The sequence below is a fragment of the Pelophylax lessonae genome (genome assembly GCF_965119305.1).
Source record: "Pelophylax lessonae genome assembly, chromosome: 7".
Lineage (NCBI taxonomy): Eukaryota > Metazoa > Chordata > Amphibia > Anura > Ranidae > Pelophylax > Pelophylax lessonae.
Window position 1 is genome coordinate 220,396,589 of NC_138774.1, and position 16,366 is coordinate 220,412,954.

The 16,366-nt window shown below is 45.3% G+C and overlaps 1 protein-coding gene across 1 annotated transcript in view; it reads right to left on the bottom strand.

Annotated features, from left to right (window-relative positions):
• Nucleotides 1-1,812: 1,812 nt before the first annotated feature.
• Nucleotides 1,813-16,366, bottom strand: part of SPACA9 (sperm acrosome associated 9) — a gene marked incomplete at its 3' end in the record, with an annotated part of 375,668 nt that continues 361,114 nt past the window's right edge. Inside the window, exons 5-7 of the mRNA XM_082264224.1 lie at nt 8,616-8,796; nt 7,161-7,363; nt 1,813-2,164 (exon numbers count right to left, since the gene is read on the bottom strand). Coding sequence (XP_082120350.1) covers nt 1,813-2,164; nt 7,161-7,363; nt 8,616-8,771 — 711 coding nt within the window. The 5' untranslated portion in view covers nt 8,772-8,796. The remainder of the gene's footprint in view (nt 2,165-7,160; nt 7,364-8,615; nt 8,797-16,366) is intronic.

Below are 16,366 nucleotides of genomic sequence, written 5' to 3' on the forward strand. Positions count from 1 at the left end.
CGGGTACGAAATCGGGCAAAAAAAATTCACCCCTGAATCGCCCCGCACTGCGAACCGCAGCAGCACCTATGTGAACCCGGCTCTGCAGAATGAAAGTGAGGAAGTGGATTTGCTCCACTCAACACTGTTTTGGTTTTATTATGTAACATTTGAGTAAGTTCTCAGCAATAAAATGCTGTTTAAATACTTTAGTAAAAGCGGCATTTTTTTTATGCCCTGCATTCATGAGGCCTATTGGAATTTAGGAAGGATAGTGATCCTGGAAAGTGGCTTCACCTTGAAAGACTTTTAGCCAAGGTTCACACTGAGGCTGTTTTGAAATCAAGCAAGTTCAGCTGAACTCACACGATTTCAAGCCGGTGTTCTATCAGATTTCCCTACCTACGTAATTTCCGGTTGAGATCAGCTGTGGATTCATCATGCAGCAGCTTGTAGCCGCGTCACACATCCGCAGAATAGGTAGGGAATTTTGATAACATCGTAAGGGGTCAGGCAAAAGTCCTAGTATGCATGCACACCAAGGGGTTGGGCAGCGGGATCTCTTATACAAACTTAAGGCCTGTACACACGTACCGATTGTCGGCCGTAAAGATTCGGCCGACGACCGATCGGCCGATTGTAGGCTTGTTAGTATGATGCTGCCGACAGCGCACTTTCGGTCGAAAAGAATCTGTCGTGCAAGCATTAAAATTTTTGTTGGCCAACACCAGAACGGCCGATTGTTCGTCAGTACAGAATTCGGCCGACCGACAGCAGATTTGCAAGACTGGGCATGCTCAGAAAAGAAAAAAGACCAGGAAAGTTAACATCACATGACATCACTTCTGCAGTCGGCTGTTGTTGGCCGACAAAATTCGTGTGCAGTCTTTTGCAGTTTTCAACACACAACAGCCCTGGACAAAAGACGGCCGATCGTTCGGCCGACGATCGGTACGTGTGTACGGGGCTTTACATCCAATCTCCATGGCCCACACTGCGCTGACCCGACACTGTGCCGAGCCGACACTGCACCGACCCGACAATCCAATCTCCATGCCCCACACTGCGCCAACCCGACAGTGGGCGCGTGGGTATGGAATAGGATTGTCCCATTGTCGGCTTGGCGCAGTGTGGGCCATGGAGATCGGATGTAAGTTTGTTATAATAGATGCCGCTGCCCGATCCGTTGGTGCGCATGCGCAGTAGGACTTGTGCCTCACCCCTTACGATATAAAAATTCCCTACCTATTCCGCGCATGCGCAGTAGGACGTGTGACACGGCTACAGCTGGTGCATGATGAACCCGCACCGGAAATGACGTAGGTAGGGAATTCTGATAGAACACCGGCATTTCAGTATGACTTTTGGATTGATTGCACAGACATCTGTGTGGGTTCCTCTACAGCTGGCTATGGAAATGCACCGATATGCATGGTGCCATTGCCGGCAATTGGCTCTGATTTGACATGTCAAACCGGACCAATGTGAACGTGGCCTAAGGGTAATATTAACAAGGCAGGACTATGTGATAGAGCTTATAGGACAGGGGTCTTCAAACTATGACCCTCCAGTTGTTCAGGAACTACAAATTATGTCTGGTCATGTCTGTGAATATCATAGTTTTACAATGCCTCATGGGAGGTGTAATTCCGCAACAGCTGGAGGGCCGTAGTTTGAGGATCTTTGTTATAGGGGGCTGCTTTATCTATTAGAGAAATAAGGAAATTTATGTTTTGTATTTTTTGTAACTGCTTTCTCTTAAAACCACCTGTGGAGGGATGACCATTACCAGTTTAGGTGGTATATTACCAGTTTAGGTGGTATATTACCAGTTTAGGCGGTATGGTAGCGGCCAGAAGGCCTCCAGGGTGGTTTGAATGATGGTGGATAGCCTTTCCTTCTTTTTACTGAGCGGGCAGAGGCGTTTCCCTGACTGAGCCTGGTCTGAACCCCCGTGTTTTTTATCACAACTTGGTTTCCTGCCTTACGTTGATCGTGTCTGTTCTTCTGAATAGCTTCAAGCCTGTCCAAGCTCTCAGAGTCTTCCCCCACTGGTTGGGCTTTCTCCAGCCTCGTCACAGCCTCACGGATGTTGTCCAGCACAATGGGAACAATGCTCACGACCCCGCCATAGAAGTTAAGCACTTCGTCACAGCTGAGATGATTTAAAACATCGTGAGGATACCTAGAAACATAAAAAATGTATTAACCACTTCAGCTCACGAAGGTTTTATCCCCTTCCTGACCAGGCAATTTTTTGCAATAGTTTAACTGACGATTGTGCGGTTGTGTGACGCTGTACCTAAATAAAATTGATGTCTCCCCCCCCCCCCCCCACTAATAGAGCTTTCTTTTGGTGGTTTTTATTTTTTGCACTATAAACAAAAAAAGAACCACAATTAAAAAAAAACAAAAAAAAAAAACAAAACAATATTTTTCTTTTGTTCATTAACGGACACAGCTCCTGATTCTTCTTAACCATTGGGTTATATTGCCCCCTACAGGAGTAGGACACTAGGCAGGATAAAGCCTATGGGCAGTCCCAGGGGGTATACACCCACTCTCAGCTATAGGCACTCAGTTTTTTTTTTCTGCCTAGTCAGGAGTAAGGACCTAGTTCCTTGCTGGGATCTCTGGTCCTGGCCAATTTTTTCATTTTGAAATGGAAGTTTTTTCCTCTTTTCTTATGTTACCGGGTTGGCCTTGGGAATTTTTCTTCTGATGATTTCCCACCCCTCATGTTTAACAGTGCTTTGGGACATCCCAGTGGTTAAGAAGAATCAGTTGTGTCCGTCAATGAACAAAAGAGATAATGGGATTTTTGACTTACCGTGAAATCCATTTCTTTGATGTTCATTGACGGACACAGCACTCCCCCTCTGTGGAGTAGTAATTCTTCTGACATTGCTTGTAACAAAGCTGAGTACCTATAGCTGAGAGTGGGTGTATACCCCCTAGGACTGCCCATAAGCGGCAAAGCTGAGTACCTATAGCAGAGAGTGGGTGTATACCCCCTAGGACTGCCCATAGGCGTAGTCAAGCTTTTTTCTGCCTAGTGTCCTATTCCTGTAGAGGGCAGCATAACTCTACGGTCAAGAAGAATCTGGAGCCATCAATGAACATCAGAGGCATGGATAATATAAAGAGTGCGGGAGAGAGGGTGCCAAAGATCTCTCAAATCCACAGGATGAAAGAGTTTGGCTCACATATCTCCCTATGGGAATGGGAATTTAAAGGCTGTGAAGATGTCTTCAAATATTGTACAACATACTTTTGATGAAAGAATTACAACTTTATTGAATCCATCAAGATAAGGAATAGGATGTCTATCCTATTATGCCTGGCATGCTCTGTTTAAGAGGGGAAAGCATGATAAATCTTTGTAAAGAAGTGATCTGTATATATACACGGTCTCTTCTAGATTGTGAGCTCTAACGAGCAGGGCCCTCTAGTTCCTCTTGTTTTGAACTGTAATGTCTTCCCCTCACATTGTAAAGCGTTGCGCAAACTGTTGGCGCTATATAAATCCTGTATAATAATAATAATTTGTATGATGATGGTGTGCATTACCTGTGTTCTTCTTCACAAAAATTTCCAATGTAGCTTTTAGAAACAGTTGTATGAACATTGAACTTGGCCCCTGAAGAAGCTACAATGGGAGCCTAACTGCTCAGCGAAACGCGTAGGACTTGCCAAGTTCTCTGTTTCTATTCATGCATATGACCACGATCTTATGGATGTCAAATTTTAAATTTTTATATTTGCATATTGTGTTTTTACTCCTTATCTTGATGGATTCAATAAAGTTGTATTTCTTTTATCAAAAGTATGTTGTACGATATTTGAAGACATCTTCACAGCTTTTAAAATCTCATTGCCATAGGGAGATATATGAGCCTCTTTCATCCTGTGGATTTGAGAGATCTTTGGCACCCTCTCTCCCCCACTCTTTATATTATATATTTTCTATAGAACCGATATCGTTCTATTCTGTTCATTAGAGAAATGGATTTTACGGTAAATCAAAAATCCAATTATTTTTTTTTTACTTTCGGCTATAAAACATACCCAATCATTTTTTTTATAATCTAAATATTTCATTGATTTAGGCCAATATGAATTTTGCTACATGTTTTTGGTAAAGAAATCCTAATAAGTGTATATTGATTGGTTTGCGCAAAAGTTATAGCGTCTACAAAACTATTGACTTTTTTTTTTTATTGTTTTTACTAGTAATGGCGGTGATCAGCGATTTTTAGCGGAACTGTGACATCGCGGTGGACAAATCAGACACTAAGTGACACCTTTTGGGGACCAGTGACACAAATACAGTGATCAGTGCTTTAAAAAAAATGCACTGTCACTGTATAAATGACACTGGCAGAGAAGGGGTTAAGTGTGCTCCTAGGGAGTGCTAACTGTGGGGAGGTGGGGGTGGAGGGGGGGGGGTAGATGCACTGGAGGAAAAGAGAGATCTGTGTCCCAGCTTAGCTTAGTTGAAACACAAGATCTTTTTTTCTCCCTGACAGAACCTTGTTTACATGGGCAGACCACCGTTCTGTCATTCCTCCAAACGATCGGTGGGTCCTGGTGGCTGTCGGACCCGCTGAGTGCCTCCCGCTGTGGCGCGCGCCCCCCTACATCACTTGCACAAAATCATGTACATGTATGTAATTTTGCACAGCCGGACCGCCTGCCCGCAGTATATATACGGTGGGCGGTCCGTAACTGGATAATGAATTGGACCTCACCGATTACACTGCCTGGAGTATGCAGTGCTGGGACAAGGTCAAGCCAGAGCCCAGGAAAAAGATGCCAAAACTGCCTAGCCTTGTACCAAGAGGAAGGCGCCCCCATCCCTACACTACACCATGCCACCCCTCCTGCCCACCCCTTGTCCTGACTCTCACTGTATGTCCGATTCTTCCATACACCCACGTGAGAGGAAGAATATATGCTCCAGACAAAATTAAAAATTACACCTGGGTTGCACCAGTAGCAAACAAAGTCAGCAAAGGGCCCCTGTCTCATAAAGAAAAAAAATTATATGTTTGGACCCCCTTATTCATTTAGAGGGAAGAGAAGAATGAGCTGTGTCCAGGACTACTGATTGAGACTACAAATGTTGCATCAACACACATTACACAGGCATGGCCCACTTTGTCACCATCAGTAAAGCCACCCTGAGAAATGCCATGCAGCCTTTGTTGGAGTCCCATGTAGACAAAAAGTGGCTTTAAAGAGGCTGCAGGAGATCAGCGGCACCAAGAAGCAGCAAAGGTTAAAGTGGTTGCAAATCTCAGACATGAAATAAGAAAAAGCATATCCCTTTATAGTGTGTACTTGTCTCAGTCAAGAGCACCAAGTGCCATTTCTGTCTGCTAGCTTTGTTTTTTCTGCTATCAGCATGAATCACTTCCGACAAGATTTCCTGACCCCAAGAGAAAAATGGTGACAAGGGAAGGAGCTCCAGCACACAGCCTGTGATTGACAGCCTCAACTCTGTGTGCTGTGTGAAGGGGGTGTGTCGCTTCCCTCCAATCAGCTCTCAGCGTTCTCACTAAGCTCTGCAGTGTGTAATTCTCATTTCTGTCCCCTTTTTTCTGACAGCTCAGACCAGCTTTATAAATTCTGTACTTTGAAAAGATGTAGAGAAGAGAAGATTGCAGATAAACAGGTACAACTTATGCAGGAGGATTGGTTTCATCTCTGTGTATTACCCGAGGCCAGCTGCTTCATTGGGTATATGGAAGGGTTTACAAAAATATTGCCGTTCTGTAGCAAATGAAACGTAACCACTTGCCGATCGCTCATTGAGCTGGTACTGTGGCAAAGTGGCTCGTTATCGTCCAGCGACGTAGACCTACGTCGTTGGATAACGCCCCCTCTCGGCGCGAGCCGCCGGAGGCTCGCTCCCACTGTATTCAGACACAGCGGGAGTTGGGCCAGGGGAGAAGAGGCGGTGATCACCGCCCCTCTTCCCCGATCGTCAGGGATCGAGTGAGGAAATCCGCCCGCTTGTGTAAACAAAGCGGGCGGATCTCCTCTGTGACAGACAGTGACAGATTACAGGATTCAGCATAGCTGAACCTGCGATCTGTGCCTGTGTCACACAATCCCCTCCCCCCACACACGTCAGTAAGCATGAGGCATACATTTACCCCTTGATCACCAATAAAGTTAACCCCTTCCCTGCCAGTGTAATTTTTACAGTAACAGTGCATATTTATAGCACTGATTACTGTAGTAATGTCACTGGTCCCCCCAAAAGTATCAAAAATGTCAGTCAAGGGTCCGATCTGTCCGCCACAATGTCGCAGTCCCGCAAAAAAAAAAAAAAAAATATGGCAGCGATCTGCGATTACTAGTAAAAAAAAATAAACAAAAATGACAAATCTTTCCCGTAGTTAGTAAACGCGATAACTTTTGCGCAAACCAATCAAAATACGCTCATTGTGATTTTTTTTACCAAAAATATGTAGCAGAAAAACTGGCCTAAAATGTTAAAAAATTTTGATTTATAAATTTTCTTTGGGAATGTTATATATCAGAATGTAAAAAATAGTTTTTTTCACAATTGTCGCTCTTTTTTTCAAAAATTAAAAATCGCACAGGTGATCAAATACCACCAAAAGAAAGCTCTATTTGTGGGGAGGAAAAAAAAGGACATAAATTTAATTTGGGTACAGCGTCGCACGACCGCGCAATTGTCCATTAAAGTAACGCAGTGCCGAATCGCAAAATATAGCCTGGTCAGGAAGGGGGTAAAATCTTTCCGGTCTTAAAGCGGTTAACAATACGCTCACTGAGAATTTTTTTTGTCAAAGACATGTAGCTAAATATATTTTGGCCTAAATATATGGCAGAAATTGAATATTTTTTAACTGCCAAAGTAGAAAATGTCAATTTTTTCGCAAAATTTTCGCTCTTTTTTTATTATCGCAAAAAATGAAAAGCGCAGAGGTGATGAAATACCACCAAAGGGAAGCTCTGTTTGTGGGAAAAAAAAGGACGTAAATTTTGTTTGGGTACGGCGTTGCATGACCGCGCAATTGTCAGTTAAATTCGCGCAGTGCCAAGTTGCAAAAAGTGGCCTGGACGTAAAGCAGGAAAATCCTCCGGTGGTAAAGTGGTTAATTGAGGTAGGGTTTAAGGCCTGGCGTTTCATTCTGTGCACTTACTTGACTCTCAGAGTAGACAGGTCATTGGTTGGATTGAGAAGAGTAATGGTTTGCTCTATGATCTCAATTTCGGTTTCTGTGTCCTTCTGCAGAGATTCCAGCTGGATACAAAACTCGCCCAGTTCCGCGCAGACATCCAAAAACAGAGCGAGAACATGCTGATCCGTAGTGTTGTTGCAATGATTGTCCAAGTAGTCGCGTACCTGTAAATTCCATTAAATAGAAGCATTACCAACAAGAAATGTGGCCACTTAGTCCCCTATACTGCTCTTACTGCCACCCTACCTATGGCACGGACCGCCCACCGTGTATTTACGGCGCTACTTTGACGTTAAATACCGGGGTTATGGCAGCAGATAGCTGCCATAACCCCGGTATTTTTTTAAACTGCAGGCAGTCCGCTTTAACATAAGGCTGGTCCCAGCGGCAGAATCGCTGCGGGATCACTTATATGGGTGGCGGGAGAGGTGCCCCCCCCCCCCCCTGGCCGTTTTACGGGACAGAGCCGACCTGCTGCAGTAAAACTACGGTGGCTGTTTAGCAAGCAGTTAAAGTGGTTGTAAACCTCAGACATGAAATATGAACAAAGCATATCCCTCTATACCAGTGGTTCTCAAATCCGGTCCTCGGGACCCACTAACAGGCCAGATTTTAAGTATTACCTTGGGGGATGCAGACTAGAATACTGCAATCACTGAGAAGCAAATGAGATCACCTGTGATGTAATTTAGTTATCTTGCAAACCTGGCCTGTTAGTGGGCCCCGAGGACCAGGGTTGAGGACCACTGGTGTACTTGTTTCAATCCAGAGCACTAAGGGGGAGATTTACTAAAGCTAGAGAGGGCAAAATTAGTCACAATTTTGCAGAGAAACCAATCAACTTCTAACCTCAGCTTCTTCAATTAAGCTTTAGCGATTAAACCTGGAAGCCGATTGGTTTCTCTGCAGAATTGTGACAAACTCTGCCCTCTCTAGTCTTAGTAAATAAACCCCAGGTGTCATTTCGGTCTGCTGCTTTGTTTTTCTGCTATCAGCATGAAGTTTTCCTGACACCAAGAGAAAAATGGTGACAGGAGATGATCTTCAGCTGATTGACAGCCTCTGTTCCTGTGTGCTCTATGAAGGGGGTGTGTCCCTTCCCTCCAATCAGCTCTCATAGCTCTCCTCACTGAGCTCTGCAGTGTGTACTGTCACCTCTCCGCCCCCTTTTTTCTGAGCTATAAGAAAAGCTTTACAAGTTCAGCACTTTGAATGGTTGCAGAGAAGAGAGGACTTACTTATGTAGGAGGATTGGTTTCATTTCTGTATATGAGAGGGTTTACTACCACTTTAATGTATTGACCCTTACAAAAAAAATCTGAATAAAATGAAAATGCCTGCATTGTCAAAAAAAAAAAAAATCTTAAAGCGGATTTAACACCAATGAAAAAATAAAAACTGTTACCAAATCTGTACCTGTGCCAGGGTCTTCACTGGTTTGATTGTGTCATGGGCGCTTTCCCGTGTCCGCTCCAATGCATGAATGAAAGTCACCTGTTGTTGCTCTAGGAGCTTGGTACGCTGCTCCAGGGTGTTCAGGCTCTGTCTGACTTCACTCATGGAGACTTCCATTGTTCTTTCACTCTGTAGATGAAATCTGTACATAAGTAACCACTTCTGGACCGGAAGGTCTTCCACCTTTATGACCAGCCCATCTATATGCAATATTTTAATTAACACTGTACCCAAACACAAGTGATGTCCTTTTTTCCCCCAAAAATAGAGCTTTCGTTTGATGGTATTTGATCACCTCTGCAATTTTTTTTTTTTTTTTTTGCGCTATACACAAAAAAATATCCACAATTCTGAAAAAAAACATTTTTTACATTCTGCTATATAACATTCCCAATAAAAAAAAAAAAAAAATTAAAAATCAAATTGTTTCATTATTTTAGGCCAATTTGTATTCTGCTACATATTTTTGGAAAAAAAAAATCCCAATAAGTGAATATTGATTGGTTTGCGCAAAAGTTAATAGCATCTACAAACTAGGGGAAATATTTGTCATTTTTATTTATTTTTTTTACTAGTAATGGTGGCGATCAGTGATTTTTAGCGGGACTGCGACATTTCGGCAGACAGATCAGACACTTAACTGACATTTTTGACACTTTTGGGGGGACCAGTGACATTACTACAGTAATCAGTGCTAAAAATATGCATTGTTACTGTACTAATGACACTGGCAGGGAAGGGGTTAACGTTGTTGGTGATCAAGGGGTTAAATGTGAGCCTAGGGGAGTGATTCTAACTGTGGGGGGGGGGCGTGGCTTGTGAAATGACCATAGAGACATGTGATCCTATATAGAAGGATCACAGGCGCAAAGTGGTTAACACCAGGAGCAATCAAAGGGTTAAATGTGTCCCTATGGGGTGCTTTCTAACTGTATGTGGGATGAGCTTTCTGCATGAACACAGAGATCCGTTTTCCTAAATAGTAGGAACACAGGATCCCTGTGTTCATTACTGACAGAACAGTGGTCTGCCTTGTTTACAGCGGCAGACCGCCATTTCTGTCTACGAGGAGCGATTGCGGGTGCCCGGCAGCAATCGCAGCTGCCAGACCTGCTGATTGGCTTCCCCTGCAGCCAATCGGCGCAGGCGCGCGAGCCCCCACTAGCGGCGCTCCGAAACTATGTACAATTACATTTTTTTGTGGGACATAGCTGACTTGTATTTGTACTGCTGACGGTCGGCAAGTGGTTAAAGCCCAACTCCAGGGAAAAAACATATTTATTTATGGATTTATTTTTTTATAGAGTTGAACTCCAGACAGATAAAGACACACCATAGTGATCCCAGGCACCAGAGTCCAGACGTGACTCCTATAGCAATATGAACAAGATACAGTATATTCTAAGAATATCTAAGTAACATGTAGATTAAAAAGTAACAGTACCTCTTTATAATCATTTTCATTCTATCTACTGTAACTTTTTACATTCAGTTTACATGTGCATTTCTACACATTTAATATTTTTATGCCAAGTCAATACTGTATACTGATTTTACCCTCCCCCCCCCCCAAATAGTTGGCTTTTTATGACCCAAGAGTCTGAAGAAAATGTCATCTGGACTTTATGCATTCTGCTTTTGGCACTTTCCTCCTTGCCCACCCAGTCTCTAATCAACCGAAGAGCTTCTTAACTACAAAAAATAACATAAAAGTTATGAAGGCTGCACCTTGCAGTATTAAATAGTGATAAAATATGTAAAGAGCTGTGTAAATTGATGGCGCTATATAAATACCTGTAATAAATAAATCAAGTTAAACCTCAGGCTGCAATACTCACCTTCAATCAGGCACTGTCCTCTGCAATACCTCTTGTCTGTCACAAGATGTCATCAGTCTTTCTGGTTCACAGAGTCACACTGGGAGTTCTATGACCTGGAAGACTGAGGACATCTTGTGTCAGAAAAGAAGTATTGCAGGGAACAGCATCAGATTGCTGGGTTTCGTCTTAAAGACAAAACTCACGGCTCATTTTCTTTTTTTAAATTGCTCCTTCCAGCAGTATTAAAAAAGCAAAAAAAGCAGTTTCAGCTACAGTGCTCACTTTCAATCCAGCGCTGTCCTCTGCAATACTTTTCTTTTACAAGATGTCCTCACTCATCTGGGATTGAATGACTTCCAGTGTCATGCATCTCAGAAGACCGGGTACATACAGAGAGTATATGGTGTCATCATGGGGCCCTGTACTACCCCCATCATTGCACAGAACCCCTCCTCCCCCCCCATACTACCCCCATTGTTACACAGGACCCACCCCCCATACTAACTCAATCATTATACAGGGCCCCCCTTCCCCATACTACCCCCAATCATTACACAGGACCCCCCCTCTACACTGCCCCAATCATTACACAGGACACCCCTCCATACTACCCCTATCCTTACACAGGACCCCCCTCCATACTATCCTCATCATTACACAGGACCCCCTAATCATTACACCGGACCCCCCTCCATACTATCCTCCTTATTACACAGGACCCCCCCCCCCATACTACCCCAATTATTGCACAGGAACCCACTCTACGCTACCCCTATCATTACACAGGACCCCTCCTCCATACTACCCCAATTATTACACAGGACCCCACTCTGCACTACCCCTATTATTACACAGGACCCCCCTCCGTACTACCCCCATCATTACACAGGACCCCCCCCCCATACTAACCCAATCATTATATAGGGCCCCCCCTTCCTCATACTACCCCCAATCATTACACAGGACCCCTTCTCCATACTACCCCAATTATTACACAGGACCCCACTCTGCACTACCCCTATTATTACACAGGACCCCCCTCCATACTACCCCATCATTACACAGGACCCCCCCCCCATACTAACCCAATCATTATATAGGGCCCCCCCCTTCCCCATACTACCCCCAATCATTACACAGGACCCCCCCCCCCCCTCTATACTGCCCTAATCATTACACCGGACACCCCTCCATACTACCCCTATCCTTACACAGGACCCCCCTCCATACTATCCTCCTTATTAAACAGGACCCCCCCCCCCCTCATACTACCCCAATTTTTGCACAGGACCCCACTCTACGCTACCCCTATCATTACAAAGGACCCCACTCCATACTACCCCCATGATTACACAGGACCCCCTCCCACCACAGACCCCTGCATAAACCCCACCAATGGTTTCACCTTGCTTGTGTCCAAAGGGTGTCAGGGGAACACCAGGCACACCCCCCTGAACCCTTCAGCAATAAAGGTTCTTCAGGGGGCCAATAGTCTGCGGCTTGCCGAACATGGTGAGGGAGAGCTGTTGGTGCGACTGTGCACAGGACTGAAAACTCTCTCCCCTGACAAAATTTACCTTACCGAGCTGGCCAATCACTACACAGGCTGCAGACATAGCACCCAACCAATCACCAGCACCCCCAACATTCAATTCCACCCTTATCTCATGAGTAATAGCCAAATCCCCCTATCAACTATTCGCTGGAAGCAGAGGCTCAAGGGGCAGCTCAGCTGCTTTGGGCCCCACAACAATGACTGAGCATGGGGCAGCTTCCCCTGTTGACCCATGTTAAAGACGGCCCTCCATATAGCAAACACACTGGGGGAACCTCCAGGAGAGAGGGGGCACTTGCATTGGAAGCCCAGTGTTGGGCTAGTTTCCTGGCTGTCTCTAGAGCCATTACTCATTAGTCAAGTAAAGTCAGCACTACTGATCTGCGTGAATCAGAAACCCTAAAGGCAAATAATCAACTTTAGGAGCCAGGGTACTAGCATTTTCAGAAGAATAGATAAATGATGGCCTAAATATTAACAGAGATTACCCTTGAAAGGCTGCTGTAGGATTGGAGGTCACCTGCAATCTTTAAGTTGCTGATCTGTCAAATGCCAGACCTCTCGTATCATCCCCTGCCTTCTCAGGTGCAGTGTGAGAGGTCAGACAGTTGGGGTTCAAGGTTGAGACTGGGTTCACACTATTGCGATGCAGGAACCAGCGTGATTCCAGTGCGGGTTCCCGCATCGCATGTCTTCGGCAGACATTTCACACAGCCCTCTGCAAACCGCTGCAGGTGTCAATACAAAGTAATTGACACCCCCAGATCGGTTCACAGATCGCACTGCGAACTGCCAAATGGTGCAGGAATGGGTTCACATGGGTGTAAATACCCACGTGATCCGATCAGGGCCACTGATAAGGCAGTGCAACCAGTCCTATTGTACTGCGCCCAGGCCCCATCATCTAAACAGGGGGCCCAGACCCCATCAGCTAAAAAGGGGGTCCCAGGGAAGTTTTATTGTTCATTTCTGCCTAAATTAATAAATGGATTTTACTAGTCCACACCCTCACTCCTACTTGCTTACCAAGGCTTAAATTACCCTGGGTCTTATCAGGAGGTGGGAGCAGAGGAGGGACTTTTTTTCAATTTTTGAGGTGTAGGAAGATAAAGTGAGCGCTACTTTTTCACTGCAAACCGGGGGGGGGGGGGATGTAGGCGGGGTTGGGGGGGGGTGGCCCCGTCAGGAGGGCTGTATGGGGCCCCATCTTTTCTAACAGCGGCCCTGGATCTGATTCCAGTGTGGACCAAAAATGGGTCCTGCACCATTTTTGGCCATATGTGATGCAAATTCAGCCATACAGTTTGGCCGTGCAGTGCACATGCACTGCGCGAGCTCGTGCAGCGCTTTTTGAATGGCCCTTCAGCCTCCTAGGACGTAACACTTCCCAGGAAGCTGTGGGAGAGCAGGGGGTGAGGCAGGAAACTCAATCTTTGCCTAGGTGAGGATTGTGGAAATGGGAGTGGGTACCAATAAGAATTGGCAATCATTCCCCCCCCCCCCCCCCCAAAAAAAAACCTGCAGGCTGGGGGAGGGAGCAAACCAGCAGAACTTTTAATAGCTACATTTTTAGAACAGCGTCTTTCATTAAAAAAATACCTGGCGATTCTACAATAAATGTCCCTGTTCAGGTACTTTCTATTATAGGGTGACAACACTCTGTCACTTCTCCCTGTTGTGCTTCTGCGTTGTCACACAAACTTCCGATGGAGACTACAAGTGACTATTTCAGCACGCATTGCACAGGTAATACATGGACCCTTGTGGTCACCATTAGAAAACCACCCTTGAGTTAGGCTGGGTTCACATATATGCGAATTGGATGTTTTTAAAGGCATCAAATTTTCAAAAAATGTGAGTGTGACCGGCTTTCAATGGATCTGGTTCACCCATGTCCAGGGCGGCTGCAGTGCAGTTTTGAGAAAGGGTCCTGTGCATTTTTGGGTCCGATTCAGGTGTGAATTTAAGGAAAAATTAGCACCTGAATCGCACCTGAACTGGTGAACAGAAACGCACAGGAGACCAGACTCCAAACTGCAGCAAATATGTAAACCCAGCCTTAGAGGCATTTTTCGTGGGCATTTGTCTATGCATTTTTCGTGCTAATTGTAGTGCAGGAGCCCCATAGACTCTTAGGCCCCATTCGCACCTGCGTGTCACATTAGCGCACATTTTTCCATGTGTTTTCTTTGCATGTTTTTTACATGACAGAATATGAATAGGCTGCCCTGCCTGCGCACATGCACCAAAAGAAGCTCCTACACCTGCTTTTATTTTTGCACGATTTTTGCAATTTTGGGGTGCAACAAGCAAACAATGGCACTGCAAGTGCGATGCGTGGTTTTTCTTTTGCACATTCCTGGATTGCGCAAGGTGTGAATGGGGCCTTATATTAGAGCACCTGAAAAACATGCGCAATCTATAGGGCTAAAAACGCACACATCTGCCCCATAGAAGCATGTGTACTTTTTAAGGCAAAACCAACCGAAAGCCCTGGTGGGAGTGGGAGCTGACCCACTGGGAAATAAAGGAACTTTTTATCTCGAGTGTTGCTGTCCTTTAGGAATTGCACAACAAAACACTTCGGCTCGGTTCACATTGGTGCGAAGCAGGAAACCCTGCAAATCCACTGCGGGTTCCCGCATCGCACCCGACTCGCAAGCAGTTCACACTGCCATATGCGAACCGCTGGGAGTGTCAAAGTTAATGACACCGCCAGATCGGTTCGCATATCGCAGTGCGAACTGTCAATTCAGACAGGAATCGGATCGCATAGGTGATCCGATTCTGGTGCGGACCAAAAAAAGGGTCTTGCATGAGTTTGGTCCGAATGCAATGTGAGTTCACAATCTGTATGGCTGAGTTTGCATCGCACAGACATTGCGTGCCGGGTTCGCACTGTACGGCTCTGCATGTCTGTGCGATGCAAATTTAGCCATACAGATTGTATGGCTGAATTTGCATCGCATTCGGACCAAAGTCATGCAGGACCCTTTTTTGGCCCGCACCAGAATCGGATCGCATGGGTGTTCGCATCGCACATGATTGCAGAGCTGTGCGAATCACATGTGATAAATGACATCGCTATAGTGTTAACCCCCCGGCACGCAATGTCTGTTCGATGCAAACTCAGCCATCCAGATTGTATGGCTGAACTCACATCCCATTTGGACCAAACTCCTGCAAGACCCTTTTTATGGTCCGCACCAGAGTCGGATCACCTATGTGGTCCGATTCCTGTCTGAACTGACATTTCACACTGCGATATGCAAACTAATCTGGGGGTGTCATTAACCACTTGCCGACCGCCGCAAGTATATATACTGCGGCGGTCAGCCCCGTGCAGGTAAAGTGACGTACCGGTACGTCACTAGCCTGTAGGCCAATAGGGGGTGAGCGCGCGCCGCGGGAGGCGCGCTCCCGCCCCCGCTTGTTCACGGCCACCTCCGCGCTAGTGACCGGCGGACCCGATGTCCACCGGTCACTCGCGATCGTCGGGTGGAGAGGGAGAAAGGCAGGCGGCTAATGTAAACAAAGCCGCCTGTCATTCTCCCCTGTGTAACAGCAGAGGTCAAACGGTCCTGCTATTTAGGATCGTAGATCTCTGCTGTTACACAAACAGCCACATCCCTGCACAGTAAGAATCACGCCCCTAGGGACACACTTAACGCCTCCTTCTCCAATAAAGTTAACCCCATCCCTGCCAGTGTCATTTTTACAGTAACAGTGCATATGTATAGCACTGATTACTGTAGTAATGTCACTGGTAACCCCAAAAGTGTCAAAAATGTCAGTCAAGGGTCCGATCTGTACGCCGCAATGTCGCAGTCCCGCAAAAATCGCAGATCGCCGCCATTACTCGTTAAAAAAAAAAAACAACAAAAATGACAAAAATCTTTCCCTTAGTTAGTAAACGCAATAACTTTTGCGCAAACCAATCAAAATACGCTTTTTGTGATTTTTTTTACCAAACATATGTAGCAGAAAACAAATTGGCCAAAAATGTTAAAAAAATTTTGATTTTTACATTTTTTTGGGGAATTTCATATAAAAAAATGTGAAAAATATTGTATTGTTATTTTTTTAAAATTGACGCTCTCTTTTGTTTATAGCGCATGATCAAAAAAAAAAAAAAAAAAAAAATCGATCAGGTGATCAAATACCACCAAAAGACAGGACATCAAATTCGTTTAGGTACAGCGTCGCACGACCGCGCAATTGTCCGTTAAAGTCACGCAGTGCCGAATCGCAAAATAGGGCCTGGTCAGGAAGGGGGTAAAATCTTCCGGGGCTTAAGTGGTTAACTTTGTATGGCATGTGGCAGTGTGAACTGCCTG